Source organism: Pelmatolapia mariae, linkage group LG18 (genome assembly GCF_036321145.2).
Source record: "Pelmatolapia mariae isolate MD_Pm_ZW linkage group LG18, Pm_UMD_F_2, whole genome shotgun sequence".
NCBI classification, from domain to species: domain Eukaryota; kingdom Metazoa; phylum Chordata; class Actinopteri; order Cichliformes; family Cichlidae; genus Pelmatolapia; species Pelmatolapia mariae.
The window spans coordinates 32,003,141-32,025,504 of NC_086243.1; the positions used below are offsets into that span (position 1 = coordinate 32,003,141).

Genomic DNA, 22,364 nt, shown 5'->3' on the forward strand with positions numbered 1-22,364 from the left:
GAGGCGGGGTTACCTGGCTCTTGTTTTGTTTAGTTTTTCCAGGTTTACAAGGCATGGTGCAGACGACGATGATTATTCTTATTATTATTCTAATTATCAATATATTAATTATTGTTACTTGCATTCACAGTATATTTGTTGAGCGCCAGCGAGAGCAAGTTCCTCCAACTTATTATAATAAAGGGCCCGATTCTACCGATTACCAGTGACGAGCGTGTGTACATGTTAACGTTTAAATATGAATTTAACAAAATAAAATTATATCAATAGAGCGACATATTTAGTTATAGAAATCACTGAAAAAAAAAACAGTCCTTTAATGCTTTGTGCTGACACCAGTGACCCCTGAAGTGTTCTGGTTGTTCCCAGTTTGTAAAATTTTCCTCTTTGGTTGAATCCAGGGTTCCTACACAGGTGAAAGTTGACACAAACTCCAGGTCTGGAAAATTCTGGAAAAAAACAGGTTTTTAGTTCTAAGAACTTGGCTGCAGATTTTACATGTTGTCCATGAAGTCACTACAGCCGAGCTGAGAGCGTCTTCAGACACTTCTGCTGGATTTTCTATGATGACTGCGCTGTGTAGGAGCCCTGCTTTGACCTCTGACTGCATTTTATCTGTTACCCTCCCTCCCCCCTTGGTAAACCCTCAGCCACACAAAAAATTTGTCCCAAACATTGTTAATATTTATTTTTGTATCTCTCTATGCTAATCTTTAACCCCCCAGCAAACTCAGGAGCCAAAATACCCTCTTGTTCATCATTCTTGGTTTAGAAGCAGCTGATTGGCCCCTGTGCCTCTATTGAATGCTGACTCGACTTTTGGTAATTTAAATCAGATGAGAAAAACTGAGCTGGTGTGAAATCGGCCTCTGAGGTAGCTCAGCCATTTAAGCCATTTAAAGTCAAACTTAAATTTCCTGTCTCCTAAAAAAAACAAGACAAAAAAAACAAAACAAAAAACTGTGTTTTTGTTTTTTTCCGTGAGTACGTCATAAAGTCAAGACCCCGCCCTTCAAAAAAAAAAGAAAAAAAAAAAGAGTAAATCCTTCGATTTAAATGTGGCTGACCTCTACTTCAGGGACTTCTTCCCGTGCACCTTTCGACTGCGTTCAGTGTTGCCGCTTCTGTTACATCACTGTTGTGCTCTGCATTGTTGATCCCAGATCCCAAACGTCAGGTTCCATCACTCTGACCCCACTTTTATGCTGAAGACCACTGATAATGAGAGCCAAGTCTCTCAGGTTACAGCTCGTGAGAACAGACAGCAGTTTTCAGTGCAGGAGTCCACAGGGTCCACGCACAAAGCCGTGCAACGGGTCACCAGCGTGTTCGTGATCACACTAAATGTTTTAATGGATGAACGATGTAAATTGATCCCTCGGAGTGAGACTGTAATGCCTGAGGCAGAACATTTGTATAATTGAAGTGAAATTGTGTGGCATGTGTGCCATCATTCAGCAGCTGGTCGTAGAGTAAATTAGTCAGATTTGATGCCCTGCAACTTCTTACGTGTATCAGAAATGTCAGAACGGGACTTCCAACTGATCTGTGTTTCAGGTAACCCTGCAAATGATCCAGAGGTGCACAACATAATGACCTTGGATCAGCTACATTTAAATCAGTGATGGTTTTTGTTTTTTATGGCAGAGCCTCAGAACTTATATATATTTATATATGCATTAATCTGTATCTTTACCTGAAGATGACCTTATTCATGACCATCTCCAGTTTTCCTCCTGTGTTAACTTGGCTCCAACTGTCTTTAATCAAACCAGTACCGTCATCAGTGGGTGCCAAAACCTCACCCCTCTCTTTGTATTAATGGAGAGGCTGTTAGTTCAGCTTAAACCATAGAAACAGTAAATACTTTTAACTTGGTACTTTTACCACCAAATTGCCCCCAGAGCTTTTTTTTTTTTTACTCAGCAAAATCCAGCAGGGAGTAAATCTATCCAGTTTTTATTTCTGAACTTCCTGAAAATGCATACCCATCACCCCTCAGAGGAGAGCTTTAGTGACCTTGCGGGTTTCAGTTTTATTAACAGAATTGGGGTTTTTTTGTTTTTTGTTTTTGGCCTCTTAGTCTGTAAAGATGTAAAAAGAAAAAAGACTTTAAGAAGAAAAAAAATCCAGAATTGTCACCTGCACTGTGGCTTCCACGTTAAACCAAAATGTATCGCAGCTGTGTTTTTTAGGCCTGTGTTCATGCTCGCCACTCGCAGAGAAACAGGAAGGCCGAGGCTTTCGCTTGACACAACATCCATCTTTTCCTCTAGCCCCTGGCCCTCACACCCACCCAGGAATCCAGAGTTGGTATTTTTCCTCACGGTGGAACCAAGCTTTCTGTACTTTGGTTTGTTTCTTTTCTTTCTGTTTTCTTTTTTTTGTTTGTTTGTTTCTTTGGATCGCAAGCAGTCACGGCATCGTTTAGAAAACTTCTTAGACAAAGTGTCTGTTGTCTCTTTCTGAGTAAGGTCTGAAACCTATGCATGCCATAGTAAAGTGGTGGTAAGATCAAGTTAGATGTCTCTTATTTTATTCTTTTTGTTTCTCCTTCTTTTAGCCAGTTCACGGTGTATAAGGAAGATGTCAACCAGTAAGTTGTCCACTGCTGACTGTGTGTCCATTTGGAGAAAAAAAATGTGCAATTTGTGTGAGGGTGAAAAGATTTATATTAAAAATGACAAATGATGATAGCACGTGTGTGGATGCTGCATGACACCTGAAGCAGAAGTTTAAATCGAGTTCAGTTTAATTCAAAATAACATGTTCAAAGATTCTTTTTTTTTTTAACTCTGGGGTTTCTTGCACTTTTACAATAACTGAAACAAAATTCAGTGAATGAAGCCCAATGACCAGCCTCTACCATATTAGTAGAACTGGCGACTGCGGGAAGGAAGAACCACCTTTGATCAGACTTGGGGAGGGCCAGCTATCTACCAGCCCACTGGTAGGGGAGGTGAGGGGGAAATTGAAAGCATAGAGAGAGAAAAAAAACAAAATATTGAAGAGGGAGAGAAAATAAAGGCATATAAACTCATGGGGACTGAAGAAAGGTGAGTGGAGACTGCTCAGTGCATCATGAAAAGTCCCCCAGCAGCCTGAACCTGTAGCATGGAAGGTGCAGGGTTGCCTGACACTTTGAAGGCTAATCTTAAAATAGGGCTTTGCTCTCCCAAACTGGGAGCTGGTTCCACAGGAACAAGATACTTCATCTCATTCTACCTTTAAAAACCACAAGTCAGCCTGCAGTCTGAGCAAAGTGCTCTGATAGGATGTGATACTACGAGAGCTTTAAGTAATGACAGATCCCAACTTTTCAAGCCTTTGTATCTGAGAAGGATTCAGTGTTTTGGACTGAAAATAGTAAAAAAAAATATATAACAAAAGCTGTGTATGTACATATTTCATGATAAACTACCCATAAATTTGCATATTCACAGTAAAATGTCCATAGATTGGCACTATAGTTCAACTTACTTTTTGTCTTCTAAAAATTGTCATTTCATATTTCAACTCAGGATTATTTGAGTGCTATTTTTCTCTTATGTCTGAATTAAGTTTAATTACCAAAGAAGCTGTGCTGATACTCAACCACGTCATCGTTTGCATTTTTGTTTTTGAATGCAAATGAACACCTGATGAAAGCATCAGGGTTTTTATCTCATAAAAATATGAAATAGAAAACAATCAGCATTTATTCATACAGAATTTTTACAGAAAAAAAAAGCAAAACATCTGATTTTTAGCCTTTCAGGTTTGAAAACACGAAACACAAGAACTTCACATTAAAGCCTTACAAACTTTGAGACCCAGTAATAAAACCTTTGCTTCTAGGTAAAGCCGTGATGAAGAACCTGTTAAAGGACTTTAGTTTGGTGGGATCTCAGTCTTTTGAGTCTCTGTGACAAGTTCAGAGTCTGTATACTGTCCCATCCTGAAGCTTCAACAGTGCTGCCACCCCCTCCTCAGTGATGCTGACTGTTTTGAGTCCTTTTAAACAGCCGTGGGGAGAAGTGTGCTCACAGGCTGCTTGCTTACGTCCCATCAACAGGAGGGAATCTGCTGTTTGTGGAGCCACCTCTTCTTCAGCTTCTCTGCTTTTGCTTTCTCCTTAGAGGCTGAAAGATCAGACCAATAACAGTTTAAAAAAAAAAAAAAAAGTGACTTATGTCCCCACAGCTTTCCAACTCAAACACCCTTTAGAAAGGACACAGAGCAAATATGCCAGTCTGAAGACTGAAAATTGGGAGTGTCGTCGCCATCTCTGCAGCAGGACGCCCGGGAGAGCGAGCACCTCTGTGAGACGGGACGTCATTGTAGCAAAGCTCAAATTGAGACAGATCATCGTCTTTACAGACTACTGCCACAGAGTGTAGCTTGCAGGTGTTTATTTTAAATCAATAACACAAATGTGTTCACTCAGTATTAAGACCAAAGAACAACAAACAAGGTGATAAAATCTCTCCTGAAAAGCCTCAGGGGCAGAAAACCTGGTGAGTGGTGACGACAACAACATTAATAAATATCATGGCATAAATCTGACCTGTGTGGCAATAACCGCAAAATTCTGTAAAAGATTTAAAGAGATCAAACCAATGACAGTTAAACAATGTGACTTGTATTTAACCCTCCATGCTAGCTCCTGTCTGATGATACATTTAGGCACATCAGTGTTCAGAACAATGTTAAATACAGGTCGGCAGTTTAAGACGTGAGCGTTACTTTCTTTAGTTGATCCTCTTAAGAAATGGTATTTCTCGATAGAAGCACTTTGTGAAGCTGGGTTTATCCCTATAAACATGTCCCTCGAGGCTCACTTCCATTTGGGTAGTCAGAATCCTTCACAGTTTGCACAGTGATGTAAATTTTATCTATAAATGGGTGAAACTAACATTTTTTGCAGTCTACACTCGAAGCCTAAATTAAGTCAGACCCTGTGTTGTGCTCCTGTAATGTGCTGAGGCGCTTCAAACTGGTTTGCTTTAATCATCTTGCCAGAAAATAGCCAAGAGCCAAAATCCAGGTGTGCAAAGCCTGCAGAGACGCGACCATATCTTTACTCGTCTCACACAGACTTCTATAACAAACAGGTTTTACCGTAACTCCTCGATGAACCCATCTGTAACTGTGACCTCAAACTTTTCATGCCTTTGACCCCATTTTTCTACATTTTACAGATAAAGCTGAAATCACTGTGTACTTGGCTGTAATTGGGGTGACCAAAGATGTAAATTAAGAAAGTATTACCACTTTGCGGCCATCTTTGCAACACCTAATTCCCTGGTCATTTATTCTCTAGAAATTATACTTCTATCTACATGCAGTTTCATAGTAGAAAGCAAAACAACCATCCACCTTTACTACGATAAGTAAACCTGCCCGCCTCCACCACACAGCTGAGGCCATCGTAAACCTCACCTGTACATGCCCAGCATAAACATCACTGGCTCATATTTCCACCATCTTTAGAGCTTCAGAATTTTCTGGGATTTGTATTCAGGCTCCACCATCTCCTTTATAACAAACTGTGCAGAAAGTAATCAGTTAAGAAAAAATAAAGTCTTCTTTTTTTCCCTTTTAAGCTTCTTATCTTTGGACGACACATTGCACCAACTGGACTGTAAAAGCTGAAGTAAACTTCCTCTGGTCATCAATCTCAGGCTTGTTCTGAACGTACCCCAGTCTTTCTTGACAAACTGCACTGCCGCACTTTTATTCCACCCCTTCTTGTTCTGGAGGGACAGCATCTCATTACCTGAAACCAGAAGGACATTAAGATTAAAAACACTGAGCAGAACGCCGGTCTGAAAGTCTGAAGACTGAAAGCTGTGAATGTCGTCGCGGTTTCTGCAGCAGGACGCCCGGGAGAGCGAGCGCCTCTCAGTGAGACGGGACGTCATTGTAGCAAAGCTCAAATTGAGACAGATCATCGTCTTTACAGACTACTGCCACAGAGTGTAGCTTGCAGGTGTTTGCTTCATTTTACATCAACAACACAGAAGCTGTGTTCACTCAGTATTAAGACCAAAGAACAACAAACAAGGTGATAAAATCTCTGCAGAAATGCATCTCCCTGTATCATGGAGTAGAAAACCTGACAAAAAATTAAGTATGGTGATGCCACCAGCTTACTTGTGGTCCTGCAGGTTCCTGGTCCGTACAGTCTGGACCGGAGGAACTCTTCGGCCACCTGCTGTTGGAAGGACGCCAGCGTTCGCTCCTTCACCGTCGTCACTGTGTACTTCCCCTTCAGACTGACAAACAACACGAGTACAATAAAAGGACGGAAAGAAGAATGCGTGTTTGATCAGCTTCACTTTAGTGAATAATGATCGTCTCACATATATCAGGATCAGTTTGAGACTTCTTCACTAGCACCAGCATGCACTTTCAATGGATTCAAAAGGCTGAGAATTAAAACAAGTCTCTGCACACAGTCCTACTAATATCCTAAATTTAAAGTGTCCAATGAGGTGAGAACAATGAAAATATCACATTTCTGTATCCTTATTTTATTGAGAGGTTTTCAGCATCTTCACTTCCTCTCTGAAATGTCACTGAGTGGATTCTGACGACAACAGATTTTGTCTTAATCGTGGTGGGTGAGGAGCTGCAAACTGGCTTTCATCAGTGCATCAAAGTTTGTCTACCAAAATTTTATCTGCAGAGATGTTCCCAAAACAATCAGTGGGTCTCTCCTGCTAATGAACTCCAGCTCCACCATCATGAACCATCGCTGGAGGAGAAACTCATGAGGACAGGCTGGAGCAAAGTCTTTATTAAATTAGACTGAAAAATATTAGTTTGAGACACTTCCTGTCTTCAAATACATAATTTTCTCTTGTTTCTACTGGTGCCTGGCAATGTGTAACAACAACAAGGTGTTTGCCGACCACACTAAATAATAAAGAATCTGGCAAATCCACCCAAGTAAAGTGTCTCTCTTAAACTCTGAAATAAAATTATTTAAAAACATTGACATACTTCCGGGCATTTGCCAATTTCCCACTCCTTTTCTTTTTCTTCTTCTTCGTTCCATCTCCCCCCTCTTTTTCTGGCTTTTCCTCCTGTTCACCTGGGTGAGGACAGGTTGATTTAGGTGAAGTCACAGATCTGAAGTTCATTCTGCTGCTCTACAAATCAGTGCCCAGTCCTTCCACAGCATCAGCTAAATGGTTAAAGATTTATTAAGAAAGCTTCTTTACCTTCATCTTCAGACTGTTTCTGCTTCCTGGGGAAAAGAAAAACAAAAAAATGGTGTGAGCACTGAGTGAATTGATGGAGACGATGTGTTAAATCCAAGAATTAGACGGGTAAACTTACTTTGAGGAAGCTGAGTCGATTTCCTCCAACACGTCAGCCGATAAGAGTTTTCTTTTCTGTGGAGAAAACAGTCTGTGAAACTGCAGGTTCACACATCTTTTAGTTTTTCTATGGCATTAGGTCACACTAAAAGGCAAAAAGAGAGAACTGTTTTTTGTCATTTTGCATTTTGAGTTAAAGTGAAAAATGTCAAGAATGGGACTGGAACAAAACATTGACATCCTCGTCCTCCTCCAGTGTCCTCCAGAATCATTCAAACCAGGCGTGCTACTTCCTGCCTCTTTACTGTAAAGCTAAGCAAAGTTAACCACCCTGCAGTGAAGAAGACTCACTCACAGGCAGAGGGATTAAAAACAATAAAGAAAAATAAATAAAACTCTCCTTCCCATCATTTCCTTAATGTTGCTTTAATACACCTCAAACAGCACATCAGTGTCTCCTCCAACCGTTTGTACACAACAAACTAACAACCTCATTTTGACTGCAATGAACACCCTCTGAACTCTTTTCAGATAGAAGTAAAATAAATGAAAGCACTGATGTGTGATTGGGTTGAGCCTGGATCCTGAACTATGAAGCAACTTCAGCATACTCAGGCTCTCCTGATCTGGCTTCACTTAAACTAAAATCAATAGTTAGACTGTAATGGGAGTTAAACAGGTTCTGCACTTTCTGAATCTGTTAGTCCGCTTGGGTTAGGGTGACGTAAATTTCATCTTTAGACTTTAAAAAATACTTTAGCTCATATTAGTGTCAATGTAGTGAGCTCTGGGGATTGGTGACACCATTTTCTAGGCATTCGATTGTTCAGCAGGCAGTAGTTTTGAACTTGTCCATATGTTTTCTCAGGAGCAGGTTATGACTTCATGAGAAGTTACCATGGTTATGCACCCTGGTAAGAAGGTAAATGCATTTGTAAAACTTAAAACTCAGGGTTAGACAGGGTCCAGGCCTCTGAAAGTATTTGAAACCATTTAAAATGACACACACTGACCTTCTGTTCTTGGAAGAGCTCCTGTCTCTTCCTCCTTTTCTCTTTTAGCAGCTGTTTTTCCCTGCAAACAGAGGAGCATTTCATCAGGTTTATGGATAACAATGACACAAACACACAACTGTACAGCTTCTGCTGATAATGTAATAACACTCATGGGGAATTTTTGCTGGTGGTGATCAAGCGTAAGCCATTCTCAGGGGGACTGCTAATATTCTGGTCCCTCATGTATGAAAATACTGCAAAAACTGACAAACGCCTCAGGATAATTTACTGATCCGTTTGTGGCCCTGCTGAGGTCACCCTTAAATGTGACTAGACGTATATAATTTATGACAGAACTGTTACTGATGTGCCTAATAAAAAGGCCGCTGAGTGTGCAGTCCATATCGGGTTTATTTTTTGACGCTTGAAAAGTTTCTCTTTTAGACGTTAGCCCAACTAAACTTCCGTCAAACAATCCAAAGATCCAGACTAATTTTGATGACACAGAGCTGTGCGTCTGAGAGTACACAACAGCTAAAAAATACACACGTTGTGAACATGAATTTTGTTAAATTTCGTGCTGCCGATTTGATATACGCCTACGTAAAAATTACGTTATGTATCTGTAGTGTTCACTGGAATAGAGACATCTGAATGCAAAGTTTTTTTGAATGGAGTTTGGCCCAACCGTCCCTGCACAGGTTAGCTAGCGGTTAGCTACCTTCTAGCGGTATCCAGCGCCTGTTTCATGCTCCGCAGAGCCTCAGCTTTGGAGTCTTCAAAGGTCACCTCCTCTGGAGCTTCATCGTCGCTAGACTCCAGCGACAAGGTGAAACTCTCTGTGGGCTTTTCGATGTCCGCCGTCTTTGACGACGAGCTCGCTTTCCCACGTTGTTTCTTCGCCATGTTGTCCAGCGTTGTGAGACGTCATCAGGCCACGCCGCACACAACGTGACGCAAAAAGAATGAACCCGACTGATCGACCAACCAATGACTGCAGCCCAACAAACAAACCGTTTTAGATAGATCTAAATGAGCGAATGATAGGATTATCTAATTCTAGAAAGTTTTTATCATTTTATATTTGTATTAATTTAATATTTATTTAATAAGTTTAAATTGTTTTTGCAGAATATATTTCAACATCCATACAATTATGCCAACATTTCAATATCTCGAAATGTCTAGTTAGTTACTTCTGAGTAAGTCAAACTTTTGAGATAGAATATCATCTATATTACAGTTTAACAATTTAGATGTTTGTAACTATAAAGTTTGTTGTAGGTAGTATTTTCCAACAGATTTTTATTCATTTATTTTAAATTTAAGGTCAGTCTCTCACAATTGTGACTTTTAACTTAAAATTTCGACTTAAGAATCTTGAAATCAACTTATTCAGAAGTTTCAGTCACTAAAATTTTGAGATAACAAGTCAAAAATTCTATTTAAATCTGCCTTTATTTTATTTTATTCATTTTTTATTTTAGTGGCGGAAACAAGTGTCTATATTTTCCTCATTATGTGCTTGTTTTGTAATACCTGGAGGAAAATGTTAACTACCTGTGCTTTAATTTTGAAAGATAAAACCGGAAAACCATCTCCTCTTTATTCTAGGGAGCTGCCGGGCTGTTAGTAGAGAACGGGAGTCAGGGTTGTATTGGCACAATGCACCGACTTCTGCTCGTGTTTGTGGCCGCTGCTGGGGCCTCTGTCTTCGTCCTCCCGCGGATGGATGCGTCCCCGGCGGTCGGGCCCTGCGTCGCCCCGCTGCAGTGGGAGGGAAGGTGGGTTGTGTACGACCACAGCACCGGCAGGAACAGCCGAGCCGCCGTCTCGTACGACGCCCTGAACCAGAGGATCCGAGTCCTGCAGCAGCACAAGAAGCACACCCCGTGTCAGAGGTAAGACCAGTAAATAAACACAAAGTAAACATGTTGTTTACAGACTTCGTTTTATTACTGCACACAGTCAGTGTGAAGAGTTACAACAAAACAAGCTGCAGCTGTAAATCTGCGCTTAATAATCTCCAAATCATCTATATAAGCATCACTCCATTTATCATTTAACAAAAAACACAGTATGATACCATTTTCTAATTAACACTGTACTTAACTGTTTTGTAAAAGCTTAGAAGGTCACTTAGAAGCATAATAAGGAACAATGTTATTGGTTTCCAAGTTGGCTGGTGTGGAGACTTTTCTTAAATATTGTAAATGTTGCTATTGGGATTAATAAAGCTGATTTATAATGGATTTGGTCCCAGCTTTAAGCTCTTCTTTTCTGTAAGATCGGCTTTGTTTTATAGTTTATATGTATTTTTATTCACAAAACCAACCCATAATTTACACCCATAGTTATTTATACTGCAAACACTACAAAAAGTAATAATAGTAATAATAGTAGTAGTAATAATGATTAATAGTAGTACTAATAATGATTATAAAGGTCATATTCGATTAATGGATAAATTATTTTCCCATGCTTTACACATCAGTGCTAAAGATCAGATTAAAAAACACATCAGAGACTGACTTATAACTGTACTATTAATCTATAAAACAATGTTTTGTTTAGTTTTTTGCATTTTTGTGTTCTAAAAAGGGTCATAAACAGTCTGTTTGAACACTTCACCAGCCTGTAACAGCCCTGCTGCCCCTGACCCTCCATCAGCTGCCTTTTTTCAGTGCACTCTGAGTCGTGTTCGTCACAGCTGCAGTGGTACAGACAGTCTCAGCCTGGACTAAAGTCTGGAGTTGTGAAATGTTCCCTGGCTGGTAAACGAGGCCACAGAGCGACTTTGGAGTATTTGGTTTGGGCACAGAGCAGTATCCTGCCAAAAGTAGCCATCTTCAGAGTCTCAGATACACTGAAGGGAAACGTTCATGCTGTAGTTAAACTTGAAGAAAGACTTTAGGAGACAGAGACACTATCAAACTCTTAGACAGTTTTCTTACTGCCCAAATAGATGCCCTCTAGTTTCTGTGCATAAGAAATGGAAGTAGGAGCCACGATGTTGCCCACTGGTTTTGGATTCTGCAATTTGAATGTTGAATGTTTTATGTTTTGGCCACTGCTCAGGTGGTTTGCTTCAACCGGATGTGACCATGTTTGGATGAGAGCATGCAGTGTTATCACACAGATCCAGCAAGTAACAGACTAATAAAATATTTACCAAAACTGAAGCACAAACTTCTTAAACACCAGGATATACGATTTGTTAGATGATTCATTAAAAATACTCCAAAAGGCACCAACAGGACAAACACAGTGGAGCGCTCTGGTTCTTTCACGGGATTTACTGGAGCTGAGGCCAAACATAGAAATGATTAAAACACATTCCAGTTAAATCAGCCTCTGTAGAGTTCTTATCAAGGGGAAAACTATCCATAGACACCAAAAATGAGTTTGTAGCAGGCTGTAAACATGATTAGTTCTACTGTAAAATCGGTCATTTGAACCTGGGAGTCTGTGCAGAATGACTCAGCTGTGGAGCCGGACTCTAGTGGACATTAGGGGAACTACAATTTCTGATATCTTGAGATTGGCTTTTAGCTCTGTAGGTTGATGCTTGGTGGTGAGACTTGCTTTTTTTCACAGCTCAAAATTGTGAGTCAAGCAATATCTATTTTATCTTTTTTTTCACTGTTTGTGTTTATACAGCACTCTCTGTGTCTTTTGTCCTCTGCACAATCCCATCCAAAAACTTCTTTAACCTCTTTGTTTCAGGTTTTTTGAGTATATCTACTTGTATCAGAGCATGGTGATGTTCCAGATTGACCAGAAGACGAAGGAATGCTCAAAGATCGCTCTGACTGAAGCCTGGGATCCCTTCGACGTCCCTGATAACTCCACCTTTGAGGACCAATACTTCATCGGCGGCCCTGGGGACAGCATTGAGGTTCAGGAGTGGTCAGATAGGAAGCCGGCACGCAAGCGTAAGTCTGAGATTTTTGTGTTTTCAAACAGGCCATAGTGAGTGCTGAAGAGTTAGGTCAGTGTTAGCCTAAATTCAGCACGTCCTGCAGCTACTTTATAATAAGAATGAGCCCTTTCACTGTGGTTCTTTCTTTCACGTCTGGCAAGTTTTATTGAATTATGAGAGTGGCTGTAGCTTCAAAATGATTTCTTTTCCACGAAAAAGAGTAATGCTACATTTTACATGCAGCCTTTCGTGAACTACCCCACACTAGTATACAGTACTGCACAGTACTGTTCCTTTATATTTATCTAGGAAAATGTAATAAACAGTATATAGGTGTATAAGGAGTTGAAAGGATGGCTTGACAGTCAATATGTGGTGTGACCACCTTTATTCTTCAACACAGCCTGAACTCTCTCAGGCAACATTCTTGTAATTTCTTAATAGTCTTCAGCAAAAGTTCTCCAGATGTCTTGAAGGACATTCAAAGCTTTTCTTTGGATGTTGGCTGCTTTTTGTTCCATTCTCTGTCACATTGCTTTAATAATATTAAGGTTCAGGCTCTGTGTAGGCCAGTCCATGACTGACAGTGTTTTTTTTCTATCCAGATGTGCTTTTATTGGCAGTGTGTTTCATCACTGTCATGCTGAAAATAAAGCCGTTCCCAGTCGAATGCTTCCTACATCCAAAATCTGACTGCACTTTTCTACATTTCTGACAAGCTCATCAACACTACTGGCTCAAGTGGAGCCCCAGACCAAGGCAGAAACTCCACTGTGCATTGCAGATCAGATGGCTGTAGAAACACTGTTGTACATCTCAGCAGACCACCTCTGTACATCTTGATTTTCCTCATATTTTTTAAGGACACACTGCACATCATGCTGAGATACGAGATTTGTGCCGAGGCAGAGCTGGCACCTCATCTGAAATTTGCTATTTCAGTAACTTGTCCTCGTCTCTCCACCAGATGAGACCTGGGTGGGCGTTTACACCATGAAGGACTGCTACCCAGTGCAGGAGACCTACACGAGGAACAGCAGTGTCACCACCTCCACCCGCTTCTTCAGCCTGGAGCTGGGAATCAGCGACCCCAACGTCTTCACCCCACCGAGCACATGCCAGTCAGCCCGGCCTGAGAGGATGGTCGACCTCGAGTGCTGAGACCTCATCAGATCTCACCTTTGACCTTAAAAGCTAAACAGCAGTTTAAGTCTGAAACTGCTTCCCTGTTTAGTCATTCACTATTGAAGTATACTGACATTTTATCTGAGGTAAAATTACAACTGTACTTTAGTCTGAAACCAGTGCCACAGTTTTAAAATTCTCCACTACAAGAGTAGCACTTACAGTAAAAGAACTCATTCTGCATATGCCCTGTCAGTTAAATACTACTAATATATAACTACTACAGTTCAGGGCTTCCCAAACTATGGTTCAGGACCCTCCAAAAGGTCAGAAGATGAGATCTGAATGGTTTTAAGATGATTCATGGGAAAGACAAATCATTAATATTTTGTAACCTGCTTTTATTTTGTGACTTGTATCTTTAAATTTCACTACGACATTTGGGATACTTGTATGAAGCATGATGTGTAAAGACTCAAAGCTAAAACTGTCAGATATCACTGGAATAAAACGATTATTTTCCTCTGAAATGTTGTGAAGTTGAAGTATAAAGTAGTATGAATTAAAATGATCTCATTATTACAATTATGGGTAAATGATCATTTCCAGACTGCCAGCTTTGAGTTAATTTCCGTGTGACTCTTCTTTTGACATTTAAATTTATTCCCCACAGCTAAACACAGTAAGAAATGTAAGGAGGTGTACGCAGATTGTTTCCCTTACTTTATAGACATTTTATTACCACAAAACCATTTGACTTTTTATATCAAAGAAAGCTAATGGCTAGTCCGGGGGGGGGCAGCAGCAGTGTGGTTTCGATGCTTCTAATCTGCCCAAAATCCAACGGGCGAAGAGCGGAAGTGACGCAACTGTCAGTGCTCAGGTGTCATTTCCGTATTTCAGAGAGTTTGTCAACATTAGAGACTACCGGTGGTTAACAATCGATCGTGCGGTATGAGGGGAAGATCAACCATCAGAGCAGACTGCAGGATATAAAGAAAGCTGAGATAGAGTGAGACATAACAGGTGTGTAAAACTGTGACGGTGTCAATGCGCTAACATAGCACTCACGAGCTCAGTTTGAATGCTAACAGACTGAAATCAATGAGCCGGTGTGAGCTAGGTTTTTATAGAAATAACACAAGTCCTCCTCTTGTTTTTAAATGTAGAATTTTAGCATATAGCATCCGATAAGATACAGGGGAGAGTGACTTTACTATAAGCTGGTTTTTATACATTAAAATCAAGGAGTCGGTGACTGGAAGCTTCTGTTTTCAGCAGTGTGCTACCGTCGGCTCTTTGTCCCTCGGCCCGCAGCCGCCTGCGGGGGCAGGTGTTCCGAAAGTGAATTTTTAAACGAGTTTTAGCAACATTATGTTTGGCCTGTATAAACTGTCAGAAAAAAAAAACTGTTATGAAATAATAAGGGGCCAAAATAGCCTCCCTCTGTCTTAACCTGCAGGCTCTCCCACACAGTGAGCAGCAAGCACAAGCTTGTGATCATAATTACTGAATACATTCAGACAGAGCTGTGATGCAGTCTTCTTTCAGATGCTGAGCATATACAGGACAGTAACAGACATTAGAAGACTCAGCTCCAGCAAAGCTGCAAAGTAACCGGAAGAAAATAAAGTCCATGTGTGCTGATTGTAAAGAGCTGTTTTTGAGACATCCAGCACTGACTGACGCGGACCAAACCAGAACCAAAGGCAGGAGCGACATTATTCTGATAAAAATCTGTAGGTTGGTCTGTTACAATAGATTATTTCCATAAGATCCACCACACCTGCCCTGCAGCTTCATTTAATACACTGATCATTGCAGAGTGCTCTGAACTCACCAATGCACATGTTCATGCACTGACAAACATCACCTGTCAGTTAGCGCCTCAGGTAATAAAACATTCTGTTAGGACAAAATAGACTGTTCCCAGCATTAAGTCATGTAAATGGACTGCTCATTATATAGCACTAACATTCACAATAAACTAGGGGTTAGTATCCTGGCATGCAGACTGGCGCAGTAAGGACACATTCCTTTGCTGTATACAAAGTCATGCCACAATATTACATCATGTTGAGGAGACTGGTGCCCATGTTAAACTGTGACAAACGGCGGCAGTTAACATGAATGTGTTTTCTAAGTCACTAACGTGTTAAACAGCAGATAGAGTGAACGTGTCACATCCAGGTATGGCAGCCTTTGCTCACGAGTGTATTTTGTCATCATATTGGTAACATTTTTCTTGTGTCCCACTGTTCCTCAAGACCTCCCACAACAAAATGAATTGTGAGAAAGAGGAGGGTCTGGATGACCAGGAGAGGAACAACAGCCTGGACCAAAAGAACCCAGATCCTCCTCCGATTAAAGAGGAAAAGAAGGAACTCTGCATCAGTCGAGAGGGAGAGCAGCTTGTAGTGAAGCAGGAAGCTGAAGACATCATCGTCTGGACCAGGGAAGAACAGCTCAGACTCCTGGATAACATGTGGAAACCAGAAATAAACTTACGCAGCACAGGTTTGTAAAACTGTAACAGTCTCAATTAAAAAGGAATATGACTCATGTTGGACCCTTGTTAGGAGTAAATATTTAAACAAGACATCCTTCAGGCGAAATAAAGACACTCAAGACAGTTTAGATGGTAACAACGTGCGCACGCTGGGTGAGCGCTGCTGTCTCAGGCTCACAACCAGCGTATGTGGCAGTTCTTTATTTATAGCGTTTCAGAGTATGTGTGTGTGTGTGAAGTTTATGATCTCAGAGTGTGTGTGTGTGATCCATAAGAACAGGCCCCTCTTGGTACCCTGGAGTGTAGATAAGAACGTCCTGCTCTCCCCTTCCTGGGAGTGAAACGGCTCGTAGAGAGCCAGGTACAGAGGAGATATACTGGGTAAATCATATCTGACAACACTATGCTTTTGTCTTTACTTCAGCTTCACTTCAGTGAAGCAGTAAAATTATAAAATACGATTAAATGGAAAGAATAAATGGGTAAACAACTATTAACACTAAAATTAAAGATAAACTTTCAATAACATATGAATAGAAGTGGGAATAATACTTGAAACATTTGAAAATCTCTTAACAACCCTAATCAGAGTTACTTTTATTTTTAACCATATAGGATGAATTTAACAGCCCACTGCAACAAATGGCATTAAAGCAAGAATCAGTTTTTACTTTTCACAACTAAAGTTCAATTTAATTCTATTTTCTTATACAGCGCCAAATCACAAGTCCCCTCAAGGGATTGTAAGGTAGACCCTACAATAATACATACAGAGAAAAACCCAACAATCATATGACCCCCTATGAGCAAGCACATTGGCGACAGTGGGAAGGAAAAACCTCCCTTTGAACAGGAAGAATCCTCCGTTTAATAATAACTAATTGTATAAAATTCTGACAAATGTAACATGTACACTAAAGTGTCTCTGAGGCTTTAAAACACGTCAGTAAGTTTTACACTTACTGTTTTCAGCAACTGTGATGAATCGTCACGTCTGTCATTATGTGCTTCTACATCATAAACGTTATTCGCTAATAGAGGTACAAATGTTTACTCAAGCAAGTTTAAAACAATACGGATAATGATTCAAAAGTGGGTTGAAGGACATGAATGGAGATGAGAGGATCTGCAGGGAGCAGCAGTAGTGTCAAACAGGATAAGCACAGGATCACGAGAGGGAGAAGAAGTTTAACAGCTCAGATTGTGCATCTCAGACTGGGAGCATATAAACAGAAACACTGACATGTGTGAAGCATGGATTCTCCCTGATCCACAGTCTGATTCACCCACAGTGGGGAGAGACCAGTCAGCTAATGAGAGATATATTTCTACATTTTGATATTCACAAACATCTAAATATTGAGATAATTTTTGCAAATTAGAATCCAAGAACTATGCAGTGACTTGCATCACTGTCCAAAATGATCTGCCACAGCTGAAGACTAAATTTCATTGGTAAATGTGAGTGACATGCTCACAAAGTAAAGACCTGCTAATAGTTAGGATTACATATTTTCTCAATTGTTTGTTTTCCTGTAATGTTTCTCCTTTCAGATTTCCCACAACAGCATGACTGTAAAGAGGAGGTTCTCACAGACAAGCAGGTCTTTAATCAAGAGATAAACTCAAGTATAAACCAGGATGACCCTTCACAGATGAAAGAGGAACAGAAGGAACTCTGGACCAGTCAAAAGGGAGAGCATCTTGTACTGAAGCAGAAAGAAAGCAAGCATGTGGACTCAACTAGAAATGCAGAGCTGAAGAAAAGACCTCAAATAAACAGAAATAAGCACCTGTCGCAGGCCCGGCATAAATCTGAAACATGTGAAAACTCTGTAAAATGTGACATTTGTGGAAAAACCTTTTACTATAAATCCTCTTTGACAAGACATCTAAGAGTTCATAAAGGTGAGAGGCCACATTCTTGCAGCACCTGTGGGAGAGGATTCAGTCAGATGATAAACTTGAAAAGTCACATGAGAGTCCACACAGGTGAGAAGCCATATTGTTGTAGCACCTGTGGGAAAACATTTAGTTTCTCATCACCCTTCAGAAGCCACCTTAGAATTCACACAGGTGAAAAGCCACATTTGTGTGGCACTTGTGGAAAAAAATTCTACAAGAAATCAGACTTGGAAAGTCATATAAAAGTTCACTCGGATGAAAAGCCCCATTCTTGTAGCATGTGTGGTAAAAGATTCAAGCATATGATAAACTTGAAAGTTCACATGAGAATTCACACAGGTGAGAAGCCTTATTCTTGTAGGATCTGTGGGAGCAGCTTCAGAAAGAAATCATCACTGGAATGTCACGTAAGGAGTCACACAGGCGAGAAACCATTTGCTTGCAGCATCTGTGGGAAAGGATTCACCCAGACACCAAATTTAAAAATTCACATGAGAATCCATACAGGTGAGAAACCATATTTATGTAGCACATGTGGGAAAAGCTTTATTAGCTCATCAGAGTGCAAAAAACACATGAGAATCCACACGGGGGAAAAACCATATTCTTGTAGCACATGTGCGAAAAAATTCACTTATAAATCAGGACTAGAAACTCACACGAAAATTCACACAGGTGAGAAGCCTCATTCTTGTAGCACCTGTGGGAAAAGCTACGCTACGATGGTATACTTGAAAATTCACATGAGAATACACACAGGTGAGAGGCCATATTGTTGTACTACATGTGGAAGAAGATTTAGTAATTTAACAGGATTCAAAAATCACATGAAAATTCACTCAGGTGAGAAGCGACATGTTTGTAGCACCTGCGGGAAAGGATTCATTCAGCTACAAAACCTGAAAAGGCATATGAGAACTCACACAGGTGAGAGGCCATTTTCTTGTACCACCTGTGGGAAAGGATTTTGTGGCCTGTCCGGTTTAAAAAGACATATGACAGTACACACAGGTGAGAGGCCGTATTCTTGCAGCACCTGTGGGAAATCATTTAGAGAATTATCAACATTGAAAACTCACATGCGAATTCACACAGGTGAGAAGCCATATTCGTGTGGCACCTGCGGGAAAAGTTTCATTCAGTTAGCACAGTTGCAAAATCACCTGCGAATTCACACAGGCGAGAAGCCATATTTGTGTAGTACTTGTGGGAAAAGATTCCGTAATGTTACGAACATGAAATCTCATATGACAATTCACATGACCACTGGTTAAAAGTTTCCTGATTAAGAAATGTGTCGGTGTAGCATGTGTGTTAATATTAGAGCCAGCGATGACAGTGCAAATCACACCTGTGGGATAAAATATGATTATCCCACAGGTATTATACGCTCAATACGGCATATATTTATTTTCCACAATAACTAACTGTAACAATTGTTTATTCTATTAATTGTCTTATTGATGCAGGGGAAACTCTGGTTTTATATTTGTCTGAATTCATATTTTTATTGTTTTAGGCTGTAGAGGTGACAAGCGCAAGTTGTAGATAAACTTGTTCCACTAAACAGCTTTGTTATAGAGAAAGAAGCTTAGATAAGTTTGGTTTTTTGTCACTTGTCGCTTATTATGGCAAATATTTAATTTCTCTGTTGTTCAGAGGTTTCACTGCACAATATTAAAAGCAGGGAAGTGTCACACAGAAGACACAAATATATCATGAACTTGAGGAACTTGATGTTCATTTTCATGAAAATTTAACTTCAGAAGATGCTGAAGGGTTTTGAGTTTTATAAGGTTTAAATAAAGATGTATTTTAAACTCATGACTTTTTTCTGAGTTGTAAAGTGAAGTCCCTACAATAATAGAGAGAAAACGCCAACAGTCACACGTCCTTCTATAAACAAGAACTTGGTGTAAGTGGGAAGGAAAAACTCTTTACCTTAAAAAATTGTGGCACTACATGCAGTGGTGCCAACATTAGCCATGTTAGCATGTTACCGTTAACAGGTGGTCAGGCTGTCCACAGGCAAAGACTCTGAGATTTGGCTCTCCATTTCACAGCAGAGTCCTTTCGCATTCTTCACATATCCGTGTTGGGTAGAGTGTAGAAACAGCCACTGAATCGCATTTGTCAAATGAGGTTTTTTTTGAGAGTTTAATTCTTTTTTTGTGAAATCCATTTTCGATTTGACGTATTTATCAGTGGATTAATCAATCATTTTGAAATATTGATTTATAAATACTGTTTTTATTTAAAATGTAATTATTAAAAAATAAGTTACTTTTGTAATGTTTAAATAAATAAAATAATTAAAAAAAATAAATTCGTAACTGAATTTGCAAATGCATTTTATTGCATTAACAATTCAAAATTGCAGCATAAAAATTTTTTGGGGTGTGTGTGGCTCTTGTGGTCCTCCATAGTCATGTTGCTCAAATTACTTGATCAGAGATTCATCCAGGAATCATCTTGATCGCAATCAACCAATAACTCGAGTAATGTGACTCCACTAAGTTGGTTGAGTGTGTGTCTTTATTCTGGTCCTTGATTTTGTAAACTTTCTATTTCTTTTTGTCAAAATGTTGGCCTTAGTTCCATGTTTTTCCGTTAATCAACAAGGTTTAAAATGGCTTTAGGTTAACCAAACAGGAAAATATCCACTTTGGGGTTTTCCCATTAATCCAGACAAAGGGTTGTTTTTTTCTGGTCAGTGAACTGTAACTTTGTTTCTTTATGAATAAACTGTAACACCTGGAACTTGTCTGAGTTAACCAGAGCTGCAAGTAATGTTTTCTTTTACACTTGGGTTTGTTTAATATATATGTATATTAAAGCACTTAAGTGTTGTTTTTTTCCTGTTGTGTTGTAATTGATAATTTGTGCTTGATGAGTTGCGCAAATGTAGGCTTCATTGATCTTTCAGAGTACAGCTTGGGAATATGTCTTCAAATCAAAATCATGATCAATGAACATTTTACCATGATTATGAGTAACCCTTTCATGCATGAATTATGACAACCTCAATCTGGATTTTTTTTCTTAAGTATTTTCACTCATCTTTAGGCATGAAAAAAAGATTTTTGAACTTCATTTTTTAAACATGTACTTTTCAAAGTTTTTTTCATGTCCATTTAGGTGGACAACATCACCTTTGGAGTGGGTGGCAGGTATGGAGTGACACATCAGTGTCCAATGTAGTGGTTTAAGTATACCATTAACACTGACACAAATACAAGAAAAGAGCCTTTGAATAGCTGTCCACTGTAGTGACCACTATGCGTGAAAGCATTAATGAACAATTTTTACATATATATAAAATACATCTCATAGATATAATATTGTTCTTGCCCTCACTAAATATATACTTTAAATATGCTAGTAAAGCTTAGATTTTCTTTCCATATTTTGATGATAGTATTACTCTTGGTCACTGAAACAATTTTTCTCCCAGTTTCCCGTTTTCTTCTATTTGTTTGAGTCTTGAAAGGGTTTGAACTGCAGGAGGGGAGGGCTTCTGTGGACACACACACACACACACACACACACACACACACACACTGCGCCTGAGATTACAATTAAGAACATCCCCTATTAGTGACGAAAAAGAGCCAACAGGAGAAAAAAAAACTTAATAGTGACTTTCTGTCAGGGCAAGCAAAGCAGGCACTACATGCCCAAACACATATTATCTAAAATCTGAGTGGCCACAATCTCTCTTCTTGCATCTCAAACAGCATTCTGTCATAAAGCATCTTGCCTATTTGCATACTTTAAATTACTGCCATCTTGTGACAGTGATCAGTTTTTCAGTTGGTCAAGTTGATCTTCGTTCAACGAGTTTACTTTGACATTAACCTCCTAGGACCTGGCGTCCACATATGTGGACATTACATTTTGGGTTATTTAGACCAAAATACTCAATTTTGCTCTTCAAGGGCCTGATATCCATTTACGAGGATATTATACTGCTACTGTTCTATCAAAATTTTAAACGAATATCCTCATATGTGGCTCTGATTTTTCATAAAAACAAAAATAAGGTAAAAAAAAATAATCTGGTAATTCTTTGTTTTTACATTTACCGGGCCCCAATATGCCCAAATATCAAAGAGAAATTAAAAATGCATGCCATGGAAGAGTTCGGGTCTTAGGAGGTTAAATATGGCACACAGGGCTGGTTCATTTCTTTTTTTTTTAAAGATTACACATTAGACCAAATTTTTCGACAAAAGTTTTAATTAGATTGTGTTGATATCTTACAATAAATGACCCACATCACAAAGAAACAGTGCAAAAGATTAAATATACAGGACAGGATGAAAATCAAGTTTAGTCTTCATTAAAATAAATATCACCACAAAATAACTAATGTTCATAAAAAAATATGTTATGTGTTTCTTGATCTTTTTCAGTTTTTAATCTTATGTAGTGGAACCTGTTTAGTGGCTAATAAAACAATAAAAATATCAAACTAAAACATATTTAAAACTAGGATGAAATTAGTAGAATAATATTTTCTTTTTTTCCATCTCGGTGATGAAATAACCTTCAGAGCATATTCAAGCTGGAACTTTGTCTCCATGGCAGACTTTAAAGCT

At 39.4% G+C, this 22,364-nt stretch overlaps 3 protein-coding genes across 3 annotated transcripts; 2 read left to right on the forward strand and 1 right to left on the reverse strand.

The window, feature by feature from the left end:
* Position 1: 1 nt before the first annotated feature.
* On the reverse strand, positions 2-9,225 carry nol7 (nucleolar protein 7). Its single transcript, XM_063462137.1, has 8 exons — positions 9,024-9,225; positions 8,321-8,381; positions 7,327-7,382; positions 7,209-7,234; positions 6,988-7,078; positions 6,136-6,257; positions 5,681-5,758; positions 2-4,121 (listed from the first exon to the last, which is right to left on the reverse strand). The coding sequence occupies exons 1-8, from the start codon at positions 9,206-9,208 to the stop codon at positions 4,048-4,050; spliced, it is 693 nt and encodes a 230-aa protein (XP_063318207.1). The 5' UTR covers positions 9,209-9,225; the 3' UTR covers positions 2-4,047.
* A 677-nt stretch (positions 9,226-9,902) lies between these two features.
* On the forward strand, positions 9,903-13,934 carry epdr1 (ependymin related 1). The gene is made up of 3 exons (XM_063462143.1): positions 9,903-10,203; positions 12,029-12,237; positions 13,192-13,934. Exons 1-3 carry the CDS (start codon positions 9,968-9,970, stop codon positions 13,383-13,385), a joined length of 639 nt encoding a protein of 212 aa, XP_063318213.1. The 5' UTR covers positions 9,903-9,967; the 3' UTR covers positions 13,386-13,934.
* Positions 13,935-14,246: 312 nt separating this feature from the next.
* On the forward strand, positions 14,247-21,682 carry LOC134616965 (gastrula zinc finger protein XlCGF57.1-like). Its single transcript, XM_063462101.1, has 3 exons — positions 14,247-14,375; positions 15,617-15,866; positions 17,413-21,682. The coding sequence occupies exons 2-3, from the start codon at positions 15,632-15,634 to the stop codon at positions 19,035-19,037; spliced, it is 1,860 nt and encodes a 619-aa protein (XP_063318171.1). The 5' UTR covers positions 14,247-14,375; positions 15,617-15,631; the 3' UTR covers positions 19,038-21,682.
* The last annotated feature ends 682 nt before the right edge of the window (positions 21,683-22,364 follow it).

What these genes read in the sequence shown, in the direction of transcription:
- nol7 (XM_063462137.1), bottom strand. Translation starts at nt 9,208, where the DNA reads ATGGCGAAGAAACAACGTGGGAAAGCGAGCTCGTCGTCAAAGACGGCG. An exon ending in AAATTGGCAAATGCCCGGAA is followed by an intron (nt 6,258 to 6,987) that starts GTATGTCAATGT and finishes GTTGTTTGTCAG; the next exon opens with TCTGAAGGGGAAGTACACAG. An exon ending in AGGAACCTGCAGGACCACAA is followed by an intron (nt 5,759 to 6,135) that starts GTAAGCTGGTGG and finishes TTCTGGTTTCAG; the next exon opens with GTAATGAGATGCTGTCCCTC.
- epdr1 (XM_063462143.1), top strand. Translation starts at nt 9,968, where the DNA reads ATGCACCGACTTCTGCTCGTGTTTGTGGCCGCTGCTGGGGCCTCTGTC. An exon ending in AAGCACACCCCGTGTCAGAG is followed by an intron (nt 10,204 to 12,028) that starts GTAAGACCAGTA and finishes TCTTTGTTTCAG; the next exon opens with GTTTTTTGAGTATATCTACT. An exon ending in TAGGAAGCCGGCACGCAAGC is followed by an intron (nt 12,238 to 13,191) that starts GTAAGTCTGAGA and finishes TCTCTCCACCAG; the next exon opens with ATGAGACCTGGGTGGGCGTT.
- LOC134616965 (XM_063462101.1), top strand. Translation starts at nt 15,632, where the DNA reads ATGAATTGTGAGAAAGAGGAGGGTCTGGATGACCAGGAGAGGAACAAC. An exon ending in AATAAACTTACGCAGCACAG is followed by an intron (nt 15,867 to 17,412) that starts GTTTGTAAAACT and finishes TTCTCCTTTCAG; the next exon opens with ATTTCCCACAACAGCATGAC.